Source organism: Panthera leo, chromosome D1, assembly GCF_018350215.1.
Source record: "Panthera leo isolate Ple1 chromosome D1, P.leo_Ple1_pat1.1, whole genome shotgun sequence".
Taxonomy (NCBI): domain Eukaryota; kingdom Metazoa; phylum Chordata; class Mammalia; order Carnivora; family Felidae; genus Panthera; species Panthera leo.
This window is the reverse complement of record NC_056688.1, coordinates 56,084,071-56,098,205: the sequence shown is the minus strand read 5'-3', so window position 1 is coordinate 56,098,205 and position 14,135 is coordinate 56,084,071. Positions and strand designations below refer to the sequence as shown.

The following is a 14,135-nucleotide window of genomic DNA, read 5'->3' as shown; positions in this document are numbered from 1 at the left end:
AACTATCTGAATGATTCTCTTAATGAAAAATAAAGCTTTTTAGAGCATAAAGTTGACCTTGTCATTCTTACCTTAAAACTTTTCTCCCCATACTGTACAAAGTAAAAGTACTCCTTGGCAAGGCATAAAACATCCTTCAGGTTTAAAAAAAGATTTTTTTTAATGTTTATTCATTTTTGGAGAGACAGAGACAGAGTGTGAGCATGGAAGGGGCAGAGAGAGGGAGACATAGAATCTGAAGCAGGCTCCAGGCTCTGAGCTGTCAGCACAGAACCCAACACGAGTCTTGAACTCACGAAATGCGAGATAATGGCCTGAGCCGAAGTTAGCCACTTAACCAACGGAGCCACCCAGACGCCCCCATTTTTTTTTTTTTTTAAGATTTTTTAAAATTATTCTTTTTAAGTAATCTCTATGCCCAACATAGGCCTTGAACTCACGACCCTGAGATCAAGAGTTGCATGCTCTACCAACTAAGCCAGCCAGGTGTCCCCAAAGATCCTTCAACTTAGTGCCTTGTTTATTTCTTGAGCTTTGTGAACCAGTTGTCTTAGCTCCCTGACCACATCATACGTCATACTGCTGGACCCTTGTTTATGGTGTTCCCTGTGCCTGCCGTTCCTTATTTTAACCTGGGGAAATCCTGTTTATCCTTTAGAAGTCAAGTTTCACAGCCTCTGTGGTGATGTCTTTCCCCGATTCATTTAAAGTTTATTTACTCCCGTTTGTGCTACTGTGTAGCCTTTTGCATAATTCTTCTACTGACCTTTTCATGAAGTAATGTAATTCTTTAAATAGAGGTTTGAATCTAATACTTTAGAGGTATTTTGAAGGCATTTATGTGTTGGTTCTTAATAATTGTGCATTAAGTATTGAATAAATAGATGAATTACCATATGAGGCCATGTTAGTGAGAAATTAGAATGTATCCTCCTAGTGACAATAAGCAGCAAAATTCAGAAGTACTGGTGGTCATTCTGAGGAGCTGCATGCAGCATGGACTTCCCTTCTAGGGCAGGGCCCTGCTGGCCAGTGCTCTGGAGAAGCCTGGAGAATCGGCAAAGCTCTGAGGGGGACTAACTCATCGAGATGGCTAAGGGACCTATTTCTGCTGGCTTCGGCTGGAGAAGAGCTAAGTCTGTCTCTTTTCCGGTCTTGTCAGAACGGAGAAATCGGGGCCACCCTGGGGCTTTGTCATCTGTTGAGCCCCTCCTTGTGTGTCCGGGGCTTTGGGGTATGGTCCTATGAGGAAGAATTATCATCTCATTTTACAGAGGAAGAAGCAAACCCAGGGAGCTGAAACAGACTTCTCCAGCTCACCACACTAACGTGACCTTGTTCGGCTGGGTTGGTTTTTGTTGGCTTTAAGACCGTTATGGACCCACGTGGGTCCCGGCCCTCTTCTCCCTTCATTCCTACTCTCCCTGGGTGACCTGGCTCATGACATGGCTGCCACTTCCACCTGTACCTCTCTTCTGGGCTCCAGACTGTCAGCCTGATGTCCGTGCCCACGTATCCCAAAGGCATCTCATACCTGGCACGTTCAAGAGCGGACTCCTGGTTCTCTTGCCCTGCCCCCCCACCCCCCATACCGTATCCCTTACCCTTTGCCAGTCTCCCCCTGCACAGAAAACGGCACATCATCTGCCCAGTTGTTTGAGGCAGAAACCCAGGAGACCTTGTAGATTCCTCCCTTATCTATGCCCTCCCTCCAACCCATCAGCAACTCCTGTCACATCTAGTTCCAAAACCCATCTCCCTTACCTGTTCCACGTCCATTCTCCGTCTCCCAGACCATCATCTGCAGGCCCTACTACGGTAGCCTCTGTACTGATGTTCCTCCTCCTCTTACTGTTTTCTTCACTCAGCAAATGGTTGGCAGGTGCTCCTGTACTGTTTACAGGTATACGTCATTTTACTGCACTTCAGTTTACTGCGCTTCACAGATAATGTGTTTTTACAGATTGGAAGTTTATGATAACCTGGCTTTGACCAAGTCTGTTGGCACCATTTTTCCAAAAACATTTGCTTACTTTCTGTCTCTGTGTCATGTTTTAGTGATTCTCACAATATTTCAAAATTGTCATTATGATTATACTTGTTATGGTGACCTGTGACATTGCTATCACAATGCACTGCACCCATATAAGATGGTGAACTTAACTGATAAATGTTGTGTGTGTTCTGACTCCTCCACTGACCAGCCCATTTCCCCACTTCTCTCCCTCTCCTCCAGCCTCCCTATTTCCCTGAGACATAACAATATTGTGATTAGGCCAGTTAATAACCCTACAATGGCCCGTTAAATGTTCAAGTGAAATAAAGAGTCACATGCCTCTTGCTTTACATCACAAGCTAGAAATGATTAAGCTTAGTGCAGAGAGCCTGTTGAAAGCCAAGATATATACCAAAGCCAGGCCTCTTGCACCCAGTAGTTAGCTAAGTTGTGAATGTAAAGGAAAAGTTCTTGAAGGAAATTAAAGGTGCTGCTCCAGTGAACACAGGATGATAAGAAAGTGAAAACAGTCTTACTGCTGATGTGGAGAAAGTTTGAGAGGTCCCAATAGGAGATCAAGCCAACCACAACATTCCCTTAAGTCAAAGTTTAATCTAGAGCAAGACCCTAACTTTCTTCAATTACATGAAGGCTTGGAGGGGTGAGGAAACTGCAGAAGAAAAGTTTGAAGCTAGCATAGGTTGGTTCATGAAGTTTAAGGAAAGAAACTGTCTCTATAACACAAAAGTGCAAGGTGAAGCAGCAAGTGCTGATGTAGAAGCTGCAGCAAGTTCTCCAGAAGATCTGACGAAGATAATTAATAAAGGTGGCTACATTAAACAGCAGATTTTCAATGTAGATCAAACAGCCTTCTTAATTGGAAAAAGGTGCCATCTAAGACTTTCACAGCTAAAGAGGTCAGTGCCTAGTTTCAAAGCTTCAAAAGAACAGTCTGACTCTCTTGTTACGAACTAATGCAGCTGGTGACTTTAAGTTGAAGCCAATGTCGTACCGTTTTGAAAATTTTAGGGCCCTTAAAAATTGTGCTAAATCCATTCTGCCTCTGCTCTATAAATGGAGCAAGAAAGCCTGAGTGGCAACACATCTGTTTCCAACATGATTTCATGAATATTTTAAGCCCACTGTTGGGATCTGCTCAGAAAAAGATTCCTTTCAAGATACTACTCCTCATTGACAATGCACCTGAACACTCTTGACCTCTGATGGAGGTGTAAAATGAAATTAATGTTGTTTTCATGCCTGCTGACAACATCCATTCTGTAGCTCGTGGATCCAAAGAGTAATTTCAACATTCAAGTCTTATTATTTAAGAAATAAATTTCATAAGGCTGTAGCTGCTATAGATAGCGATTCTGATAGATCTGGGCAAAGCCAATTAAGAACCTGCCAGAAAGGATTCACCATTCTAGATTCCATTAAGAACATTGTGGTTCATGGGAAGAGGTCAGAATAATATTGAGAGGATTTTGGAAGAAGCTGATTCCAGACCTCATGGACGACCTCATGGGGTTCAAGACTTCAGTGGAAGAAGTGATGACAGACGTTGTAGAAATAGGGAGAGAAGTAGAATTACAAGGGGAGCCTGAAGACGGGGCTGAATTGCTGTTATCTCATGATAAAACTTGAACAGATGAGGACTGGCTTCTCATGGATGAAGAAAGAAAGTGGTTTCTTGAGAAAGAATCTACTCCTGGTTAAGATCCTGTGAAGATGGTTGAAATGACGAGGAAGGATTTAGAATATTACCCAAATTTAGTTGTTAAAAAACAGTGGTAGGTTCAAGAGGTTTGATTGTAATTTTGAAAGAGGTTTTACTGTGTGTAAAGTACTATCCTCATTGCATACACCAACATCAACATCGAGGCAATGCCCTCCACCAGCAAAAAGATTATGACTTGCTCAATGCTCAGATGATGGTTACATTTTTAAGCAGTATTTTTTTTAGTGTTTATTTATTTTTGAGAAGGGGGAGAAGCAGAGAGAGAGGGGGACAGAGGGTCTGAAGCGGGCAGTGTATTGACAGCAGAGAGCCTGATGTGGGGCTCAGACTCACAAACTGTGAGATCATGACCTGAGCCGGAGTTGGACATTTAACTGACTGAGCCACTCAGGTGCCCCAGTAATAAAGTATTTTTTAAAAGGTGTTTACATTTCTTTTTTTTAGACATAATGCTATTGAACACTTAAGAGACTGTGTTATATTATAAACATAACTTTTCTATGCAGTGAGAAACCAAAAGATTCATTTGACTTGCTTTAGTGTGAAACTTGCTTTATTGTGGTAGTCTGGGACCAAACCGGCAATTAGCTCCGAGGTATGCTTATACCATTATCACTACCATTGTGTTAATGGGAATGTCTTCCTGATTCATTTAGGTTTGTAATTTAATACATTTATGAGGTCTTTTGGTTTTTAAAAACAAAATGATTTATAACCTAATTGAAATAATTATAAACAAGTTAGAGTCTTCATAAAGCACGCTCTCCTTTCCATCAACAGAATCCAACGTGGCGGAGTCTTGATTTTGGAATAATGCCAGACCGTCTTGATACATCTGTGTCTTGTTTCGTGGTGAAGATATGGGGTGGAAAGGAGGACATCTACCAGCTTTTGATTGAATGGAAAGTCTGTTTGGATGGGCTGAAATACTTGGGTCAGCAGGTAATTATTTGTTTATTTATTTATTTATAATGTTTATGTATTTTTGAGAGAGAGAAAGAAAGAGAACATGAGCAAGGGAGGGGCAGACAGAGAGGGAGACACAGAATCTGAAGCAGGCTCTAGGCTCTGAGCTGTCAGCACAGAGCCCAATGCGGGGCTTGAACCCATGAACCGCGAGATCAAGACCTGAGCCAAAGTTGGACACTCAACTGACTGAGCCACCCAGGTGCACCCCCACTTTTTTTTAATGTTTAGGGAATTTTTAGATTCTAGTTATGAGTAGTTGTCTTCTCTAAATTAACCTATCTAACCTTTCTGTAGATTCTTACGATTCTACATTTCCGATCATAGAGAACTTTGATGACTGTTTACTTAATTATAGAAATTTGAGTCATTACCAAGTTTGAAAAATAATTTTTAACTGAGGAAACTTATGAGGAAGCACCCTAAGCTGCTAATTCAAGAGGATTTTTTCCTGGGAGGTGTAGGAAAGAATATACTTTCCAATAGCATTCTGCTTCTTCTGTTTTATTGGATATTCCCCGATAGAATCTAAACATTAAGTTGCAAATATGGAATGTACTATAAAGCGCTTCTCTTATGATCCGTAGAGTTGAGTTGTTTCAGGAATAAGGAGAGCTACTGTTTATTGAGCACGGAGATAACAATTGCCTGGTTTATACACTGCTACCAATCCCCTTTGAGTGATGTACCTATTGGATCATAGCACCCTTCTAGCTGAGCTCAGAAGTAGCTCCATAATCCCTTCTGACACTGTTCTGGGATGCAACTAGTAATTTATCAGAGTTGCATATGATTTGAAACCTATTTACCATCCCCAGACATAGATTATTATAATTTGTGTTTGTGTCAGCCTTGTGAAGTTTGGTATTATTGCCCTTATTTTCCAGATGGGAAAATTGAACCATAGAGAGTTTAAAAAACTGTTCAAGATCACACTGCTAGGCGGAGCTGGGATTTGATTCCAGGCCTGGCTGACTTACAAATTTATTCTTTGTTTTGTATCACACTAATATATACATATAGTCCTTGGTAGTCCACCTACCTTGGAATGAGTGCTGTATCTATTTTGTGATACCCGAGGGACTGCTGTTAAAGGTAACTTTAAAATATTAGTCATATCTATGAATATCCTTGATGTTTCTTAATATTTATTCAATATAGACTTTCTGGTATATTTCTTTTAAAGAATCAATTTACTTCTACATGTTTTTTTTATCAGATTAAAAAAAAATCCTCTACCCTCATTTTGCTTATTGTATACTTTATTTTGTGTTCTTCTATATAGTGACCAGAACAATGCATATAATGGATATTTTCCATAACTAAATTCTAATGGCTACAGATTCTTAATCTTTTTTGTTTTTGTATTATTCTCCCTGTTTTAGGACTGTTTTTTTTTTAAATTTTTTTTTTAATGTTTATTTATTTTTGAGACAGAGAGAGACAGAACATGAACGGGGGAGGGTCAGAGAGAGAGGGAAACACAGAAGCTGAAACAGGCTCCAGGCTCTGAGCAGTCAGCACAGAGCCCGACACGGGGCTTGAACTCACAGACCGCGAGATCATGACCTGAGCCGAAGTCGGACGCTTAGCCAACTGAGCCACCCAGGCGCCCCTTTAGGACTGGTCTTAATAAAAATTTATAAAACAATGACTTTTAGCTTAGGGCCTTTTTTCCTCTTTTGGTACGGTATACTTGTTGCCTTTAGATTGGCCAACCAGAGCCCTGCGCTGAGGCAGTACTCTTTCTGTCTTCCCAAATACCATAGTTGGCTCTCTGTGGATAGACTCTGGTATTGAGTACTTGTTTGTCTTTCTTCTGAAAGTACCTGCATTTCTCAGAGGATGATGCTTCTTAACATTAGAGTGTATGGCTATAGAAGCAACGAAGATGGCCTTCATGCTTTCAACTCACATATTCCTTAGGTAGTGATCTTGAAATACCCAACTGTGTTTATGTCAAACTTGCTTAATTGCAGAGAGTCAACTTTCAGGTGTCTTATTATAAATATAAAGCTGGTTATGCTGGTATAACGGAGAACAAGAGAAAGGGAAAACATATTTTTAAAGCCAATTAGAAACTTAGTATCATTGTAGAAAGTCAGAACTCACCTATGAAATAGATATAACAAGTAATATACTACTAGAAAATCAGATAAACTTGGATTACAAATTGGGGTACCTGGGTGGCTCAGTTGGTTAAGTGGCTGACTTTAGCTCAGGTCATGATCTCGCCATTCGTGGGTCTGAGCCCTGTATCAGGCTCTGTGCTGACAGCTCAGAGCCTGGAGCCTGGGATTCTATGTCTCCCTCTCTCTCTGCCTCTCCCCCACTCATACTCCATCTCTCTCTCTCTCTCTCTCTCTCTCTCTCTCTCTCTCTCAAAAACAAATAAACATAAAAAAATAGAGTTACAAATTTTCAGACTAAGCAAGATTAAGATGTATGAGGATAATAGAATTACTTAGGTTCATTGATCATGTACTTTCTATCAGGCATTGTTCTTACTGTTAAGGATCCAGAGGTGGGTAAGACAAGATCCTTAGACTTAGTACACTGATAATTGATGAATACTTGCATAGACCTGCACAGTACCATACTGTTTTAATTACTACGGCTTTGTAATACAATTTGGGGGAATATATGGAAGAGGTATTTAGACAGGACTAGGTAGAGTCAGGTTGGGCTGACTTTTGAATGAAATTTTCTTTTGCAAGTCAGGTTGTTGAGGTATAATGGATATATAATAAAATTCACCCTTTTAAGGTATACAGTTCAGTAGGCTTGACAAATGTGTGAAGTCTAGTAACCACCACAATGAGTAGTGCTGCTGTGAATATTTAAATATAGGTCTTTTTGTGGACATATGTTGTCATTTCTCTTGAGTAAATACCTAGGAATGGGATGTCTGGGTCTAGTTTTAAGTGTGTGCTGAAATTTATAAGAAGCTGCCAAACTATTTGCCATTCTGGTGGGTTTGAAGTGGTATCTTGTGATTCTTTTTTTTTTTTTAAGTTTTTATTTTAATTACCTAGTACTCATCATGACAAGTGCACTCCTTAATCCCCATCACCTATTTCACCTATTCCTCTACCCACCTGCCCTCTGGTAACCATCAGTGTGTTTTCTGTAGTTAAGAGTCTGTTTCTTGGTTTGCCTCTCTCTCTCTTTTTTCACTTCATTTGTTTCTTAAATTCCACATATGAGTGAAATGATACGGTATTTATCTTTCTCTGACTGACTCATTTCACTTAGCATTATATTCTCTAGATGCATCCAAATCATTGCAAATGGCAAGCTTCCATTTTTTATGGCTGAGTAATATACCATCTCTCTCTCTCTCTCTCTCTCTCTCTCTCTCTCTCTCTCTCTCACACACACACACACACACACACACACACACACACACACACCATATCTTCTTTATCCATTCATCAGTCGATGGACACTTGGGCTGCTTACATATCTTAGCTACTGTAAATAATGGTTCTATAAACATAGGGGTGCATGTATCTCTTTGAATTAGTGTTTTTGTATTGTCTGGGTAAATACTTAATAGTGCAATTGCTAGATCATAGTGTAGTTTTATTTTTAACTTTTTGAGGAACCTCCATACTGTTTTCCACAGCGGCTGCACCAATTTGCATTCCCACCAACAGTGCGTGAGTGTTCTTTTTCTTCACATTCTTGCCAACACCTGTTGTTTCTTGTATTGTTGATTTTAGCCATTCGGATAGTTATGAGGTGATATTTCATTATAGTTTTGATTTGCATTTCCCTGATGGTAAGTGATGATGAGCATCTTTCCATGTGTCTGTTGGCTGTGAATGTCTTTTTTGGAGAAATGTCTGTTTGTGCCTTCTGCCCTTTTTAAAATTGGATTATTTGCTTTTTGGGTGTTGAGTTTTATGAATTCTTTATATATCTTGGATATTAACCCTTATAAGATATGTCATTTGCAAATATCTGTTCCCATTCAGTAGGCTGCCTTTTAGTTTTGTTGATTGTTTCCTTTGCTGTGCAGAAGCTTTTTATTTTGATGTAGTCCTGATAGTTTAATTATGCTTTTATTTCCCTTGCCTCAGGGGACCTATGTTGCTACAGCCAATGTCAGAGAAATTATTCCCTGTGTTCTTTTCTGGGATTTTTATGGTTTCAGGTCTCACATTTAGGTCTTTAATCCATTTTGAATTTATTTTTGGGTATGGTGTAAGAAAGTGGTCCAGTTTCATTCTTTTGCATGTGTCTGTCCAGTTTTCCCAACACCCATTTGTTAAAGAGACTGTCTTTTTCCCATTGGATAGTCTTCTCTGCTTTGTCAAAGATTAATTGACCATATCATTGTGGGTTTATTTCTGGATTTTATATTATGTTGCATTGATCTATGTGTCTGTTTTTATGCCAGTGCCATACTGTTTTGATTACCACAGCTTTATAATATAACTTGAAGTTTAGAATTGTGATGCCTCCAGCTTTGCTTTTCTTTTTCAAGATTGCTTTGACTATTCAGGGTCTTTTGTGGTTCCATATATATTTTAGGATTGTTTATTTTATTTCTGTGAAAAAATGCTGTTGGTATTTTGATAGGCATTACATTACATGTGTAGATTGCTTTGACTAGTAAGACATTAAAAAAATTTTTTTTAAATGTTTATTCATTTTTGAGAGAGAGAGAGACAGAGCATGAGCCAGGGAGGGGCAGAGAGAGAGGAGACATAGAATCTGAAGAGGGCTCCAGGCTCTGAGCTGTCAGCACAGAACCTGACATGGGGCTTGAACCCATGAACCATGAGATCAAGACCTGAGCTGAAGTTGGACGCTTAACCGACTAAGACACCCAGGCACCCCTGAGTAGTACGACATTTTAACGATATTTGTTCTTCTAGTCCATGAGTGTAGAATTTGGAATGTGTTTCCATTTCTTTGCATTGTCTTTAATTTCTTGTTTTCAGAGCATAGGTCTTTCACTGCTTTTTTGGGTTTATTCCTAGGTATCTTATTTTTTTGGGTACAATTGTAAATGGGATTGTTTTCTTAATTTCTCTTTCTTCTGTTTGTGCTGCTTTGTTATGGGTGTATAGAATCTTGTGATTTTAATTTGAATTTCTCTGGTGATGAAATCATGTTGAGCAGTTAAAAAAATGTTTGTCATCAGTCTCTCTTTCTCTTACCCTTTTTTTGTAAAATATTCAGATTTTTGCCCACTTTTTATTTGGTTGTTTGAATTCTCATTATCGAGTAGAATTTCTGTATGTATTCTGGATATGAGTCAGTTCTTTATAAGATCTGTATTTTCCAATTATTTTCTGCCAGTCTGTGGCTTTTCATTTCTTTAAGTGCCGTTCAAAGAACAGAAGCTTATAAGTGTTGATGAAGTCTGCTATATTAGCTTTTACTTTAATGTTTCATCCTTTTTGTGTTTTATCTAAGACATCTTCGCCTAATCCAAGGTCACAAAGATTTCTCTTATGGAGTTTTTTCTCTAGAAGTTTTATAGTCTTAGGTTTTATGTTTATGCCTATGATCATTTTGAATTCACTTTTATTTAAAGTGTAAGGTTCGTTGTTTTGCAGATAGATGAACATTTGTTCCTGTACTCTGTTGTAAGAGCTCTTATTGAATTACCTTGCTATCTTTGTTGAAATGAATTGTTTAAAATCATTTGTATGGGTCTGTTTCTGGACCGTATTGTATTTTATTGATCTGCACGTCTGTCTTTATGCCAATACTACATGATCTTGAATAGTGTAGTTTTATACGTCATGAATTCAGGTAATATGCATCCTCCAACTTTGATCTTTTTTTCAGTGTTGTTCTGGCTATTCTAGATCTTTTGCTTTTACATATATATTTTAGGATTAATTTGTCAATTCTACAAAAATCTAAGAAAATTTGGGAAGAATTGACATCTCAATGGTATCGAGTGTTTCAATCTGTGGACATGGTATCCCTGCATTTGTGAAAATCTTATTTCACTCATCAGCATCTTGTAGTTTTCAGTATACAGATCTTGCACATATTTTGATAGATTTGTACCTGTGGATTCCATGTTCTTTAATGCTAGTTTAAATGCTGTTCCTTTAAAAAACTATTCCTATTTGCAACTATTGTTGCTAATATATACAAACATTTCTGTGTGGAGCATGTATTCTCTGACCTTGCTAAACTCATTTATTAGGTCTAGTAGTTTTTTGGTAGATTCCTTTTATAAATTCTGCCTATATAGGCAGTCATATCTGTGCACACATTGTTTAATTTCTTCTTAATGGTATGTATTTTTTCTCTTTTTCTTGTCTTATTTCATTGGTTCAGACTTCAGTACAATGTAATGTTGAATAGAAGTGAGTAGAGTAGACATCCTTGTTTTGTTACTGATGTTGGTTAAAAGTATTCAGTCCTTCGTTATTAAGTATAATACTAGCTGTAAATTTTGTAAACACTTTATCAGGTTCAGGAAATTTCCTTTCATAATGGATTATATTTGCTAGTATTTTGGTAAGACTTCTTTCATCTGTGTCCGTGGGGGATATTGGTCTGTACTTTTCTTGCATTGTTCTTTTCTGGTTTAGTATGAGAGTAATGCTGGTCTTGTAAAATAGATTGGGAAGTGTTTAGCTTTCGGTTTTCTGGAAGGATTTGTGTAACAAAGTTGGTATTCATTATTACACAAATGTTTGACAGAATTCTTCAGTGAACCCATTTGGGTGTTAAGATTTCCCTGTGGGAAAGTTTAAAAGTATAACTTCTATTACTTAACTAGATATGGGGCTTTTTAGGTTATCTATTTCTTTTTGAGTGAGCTTTGATAGTTTGTTTTCCTAAGAGTTTGTCAGTTTCACATAACATTTCAAATTTATTAGTATAAAAATTTTCACAGTATTACTCTATTCTTGTAAGGCTTATAGGCTGTCTAATGATCCTTGCCTCTTTCATTCTTGCTATCAGTAATTTCTGTCTCTTTCTACTCTTAATCACTCTGCCTAGAGAGTTATCCATTTTCTCAGCTTTGCAAAGAACTGGTATTTAGTTTCATTGATTATCGTTATTTTCAGTTTCATTGATTTCTCATTTTATACTTATAATTTTCTTTCTTTTGCTTGCTTTGGGTTTACTTTGCTCTTCTTTTTTTTTTTAATTTTTTTTTTCAACGTTTTTTATTTATTTTTGGGACAGAGAGAGACAGAGCATGAACGGGGGAGGGGCAGAGAGAGAGGGAGACACAGAATCGGAAACAGGCTCCAGGCTCCGAGCCATCAGCCCAGAGCCTGACGCGAGGCTCGAACTCACGGACCGTGAGATCGTGACCTGGCTGAAGTCGGACGCTTAACCGACTGCGCCACCCAGGCGCCCCTACTTTGCTCTTCTTTACTAGTTTCTCAAGGTAGGATTTTGCATTACTGTTTTGAGACTTATCTTTTCTAAAGTAAGCATTTAATAAATTTTCCTCTAAGCCTTGCAATAACTGACTCACAGACTTCAATGTTGTATTTTCATTTTCATTCAATTCAAAATATTTTCTAATTTCCCTTTTATTTCTTGACTCAAGGGTTATTTAGAGGTATGGTGTTTAATTTTCAAACATTTGTGGATTTTCCAGATATCCTTCTTTTCTTGATTTCTACTTGAATTCTGACGGATTTAGAGAAAAGAGTTTGTATGATTTCAATCCTTTTGGCTTTTGTGAGGTTTATTTTATGGCCCAGAATATAAGATCTCTTTTTGGTGAGTGTTTCCTATACATGTGACGTGTATTCTGTTGTCACTGAACGGATTGTTTTACAGACGTTAGTTAGGTTAAATTGATTGGTCATCTTGAGTGAAATTTGGATGATATGTTGGATTTAGCCGGAGGAGGTGGGGGTAGGTACAGAAGTGTGATATAACAGAGCATAATCTGACTCATTAATTTCTAGTTGAGGAAACTAGGGTCCAGAGTGATGATGCAGCTTAGGTATTATTATCTTTAAACTGTCTTTTTGAAAATAGAAAATAATATTAACCTTGTATGTTTTTTTCTAGGACTTTGTGTGTGTGTGTGTGTGTGTGTGTGTGTGTGTGTGTTTAACATTTATTTATTCTTTTGAGAGAAAGAGCACGAGCAGGGGAGGGGCAGAGAGAAAGGGAGACACAGAACTCCAAGCAGGCTCCAGGCCCTGAGCTGTCAGCATAGAACCTGACATGGGGCTCAGACTGATGGACCGAGAGATTCTGAGCCAAAGTCAGACACTCAATCAACTGAGCCACCCAGGCACCTCAGGACTTTGTTTTTTAAAGCACTCTTATGGACTAGGATTGTGTTTTCTTTGAGATCAGAGAATATACAGTATGTCTCTGGATCCCTTGTGTTTTAGAACTAGCCTTTCCATAGCAATCTCAAGAAGTATTTGTGGAAAATATATGTGAATGATGGTGCCTGTTATCTCATGTGATGATTTTGTGAGCCCTTTGACTAAAGCAAGAGGCTCTCAATAGATTCTCTGGTCTTAGGATAAGTGATTTGTTTTCTGCTGGCTTGTTAGATTAGTCAGCCTGTTTTTCAGCATTGAAGTAGGTCCCGTTTTAACTGTCATGCTCCAATCATATTAAAACTTAATTGGAATGAGAAGAACTGATAGGGTGTTTTTCTTCTTTTATAGATTCATGCCCGCAACCAGAATGAAATAATTTTTGGGCTGAACGATGGCTACTATGGTGCTCCATTTGAACATAAGGTAAGAGGGTTTTCCTAATTCTGTGAGTTTTGTTTAGTCCAGCTGTGCCTTGACACATAGTGTAAAAAGCACTGTGTAAATAGAATCTTGTTTTAAGTATCATCATAAGTTTGTTTAGTGTGGCTTAAGGTAAAATGCTTTCTAAAGCGAAAACTTGTTTTGTAACCACCCCAATTCATCTTTTCTAAATCTAGATTATTGACTTTCCTAAAAGAAGATCTGGGCTGTTTGCTCTTATTCTACATGATTCTTTGGAGGGTCAAAACAGAATGGTGACTTTTGATGAAGTGCAGTACAATTTTATTACGGATTAGTCAGTTCGGTCTCACTACCAGGAGTGTGTTTGGAAACTATTGGACACACCAGAAAATCTTAGGGATTAGTTTGAAAAATTGTTTTTGGTGTCAGTTATTTGGGTCTTGCAGATGACACAGGTGAATTAGAGCAGAATATAAGTAATTTGAAGAGCACCTTAGGTAGAGGTGCCCTTTTTAATGTTTGGGGACTATGGAGAACCAGAGAGGAACACTGTTGTAGCTTGAAGTTGGAGCGGATGGAAGTTGGTGAATAAGGCTAGATGGCTTGAAGAGATGTTTTCTAGATGGATTTAACTGCCAGAATGGCAATTAGGGGAGCAGGGGGAGTAAGAGGCTGTTGGGTTAGCTCCTTCTCCAATAAGCTGGAAACCTTCAGTTCTCAGTTTAGGAGTTTTGCCTTTAAC

At 38.3% G+C, this 14,135-nt stretch overlaps 1 protein-coding gene across 3 annotated transcripts in view; it reads left to right on the top strand.

Annotated features, from left to right (window-relative positions):
- The window catches only part of UVRAG (UV radiation resistance associated), a 297,399-nt gene that overhangs the window by 52,918 nt on the left and 230,346 nt on the right, over positions 1-14,135 (top strand). For all 3 annotated transcript variants that reach the window (XM_042904090.1, XM_042904091.1, XM_042904092.1), the window contains 2 exons: positions 4,518-4,679; positions 13,340-13,414. In XM_042904090.1, the coding sequence (XP_042760024.1) occupies positions 4,518-4,679; positions 13,340-13,414 (237 nt within the window). The remainder of the gene's footprint in view (positions 1-4,517; positions 4,680-13,339; positions 13,415-14,135) is intronic.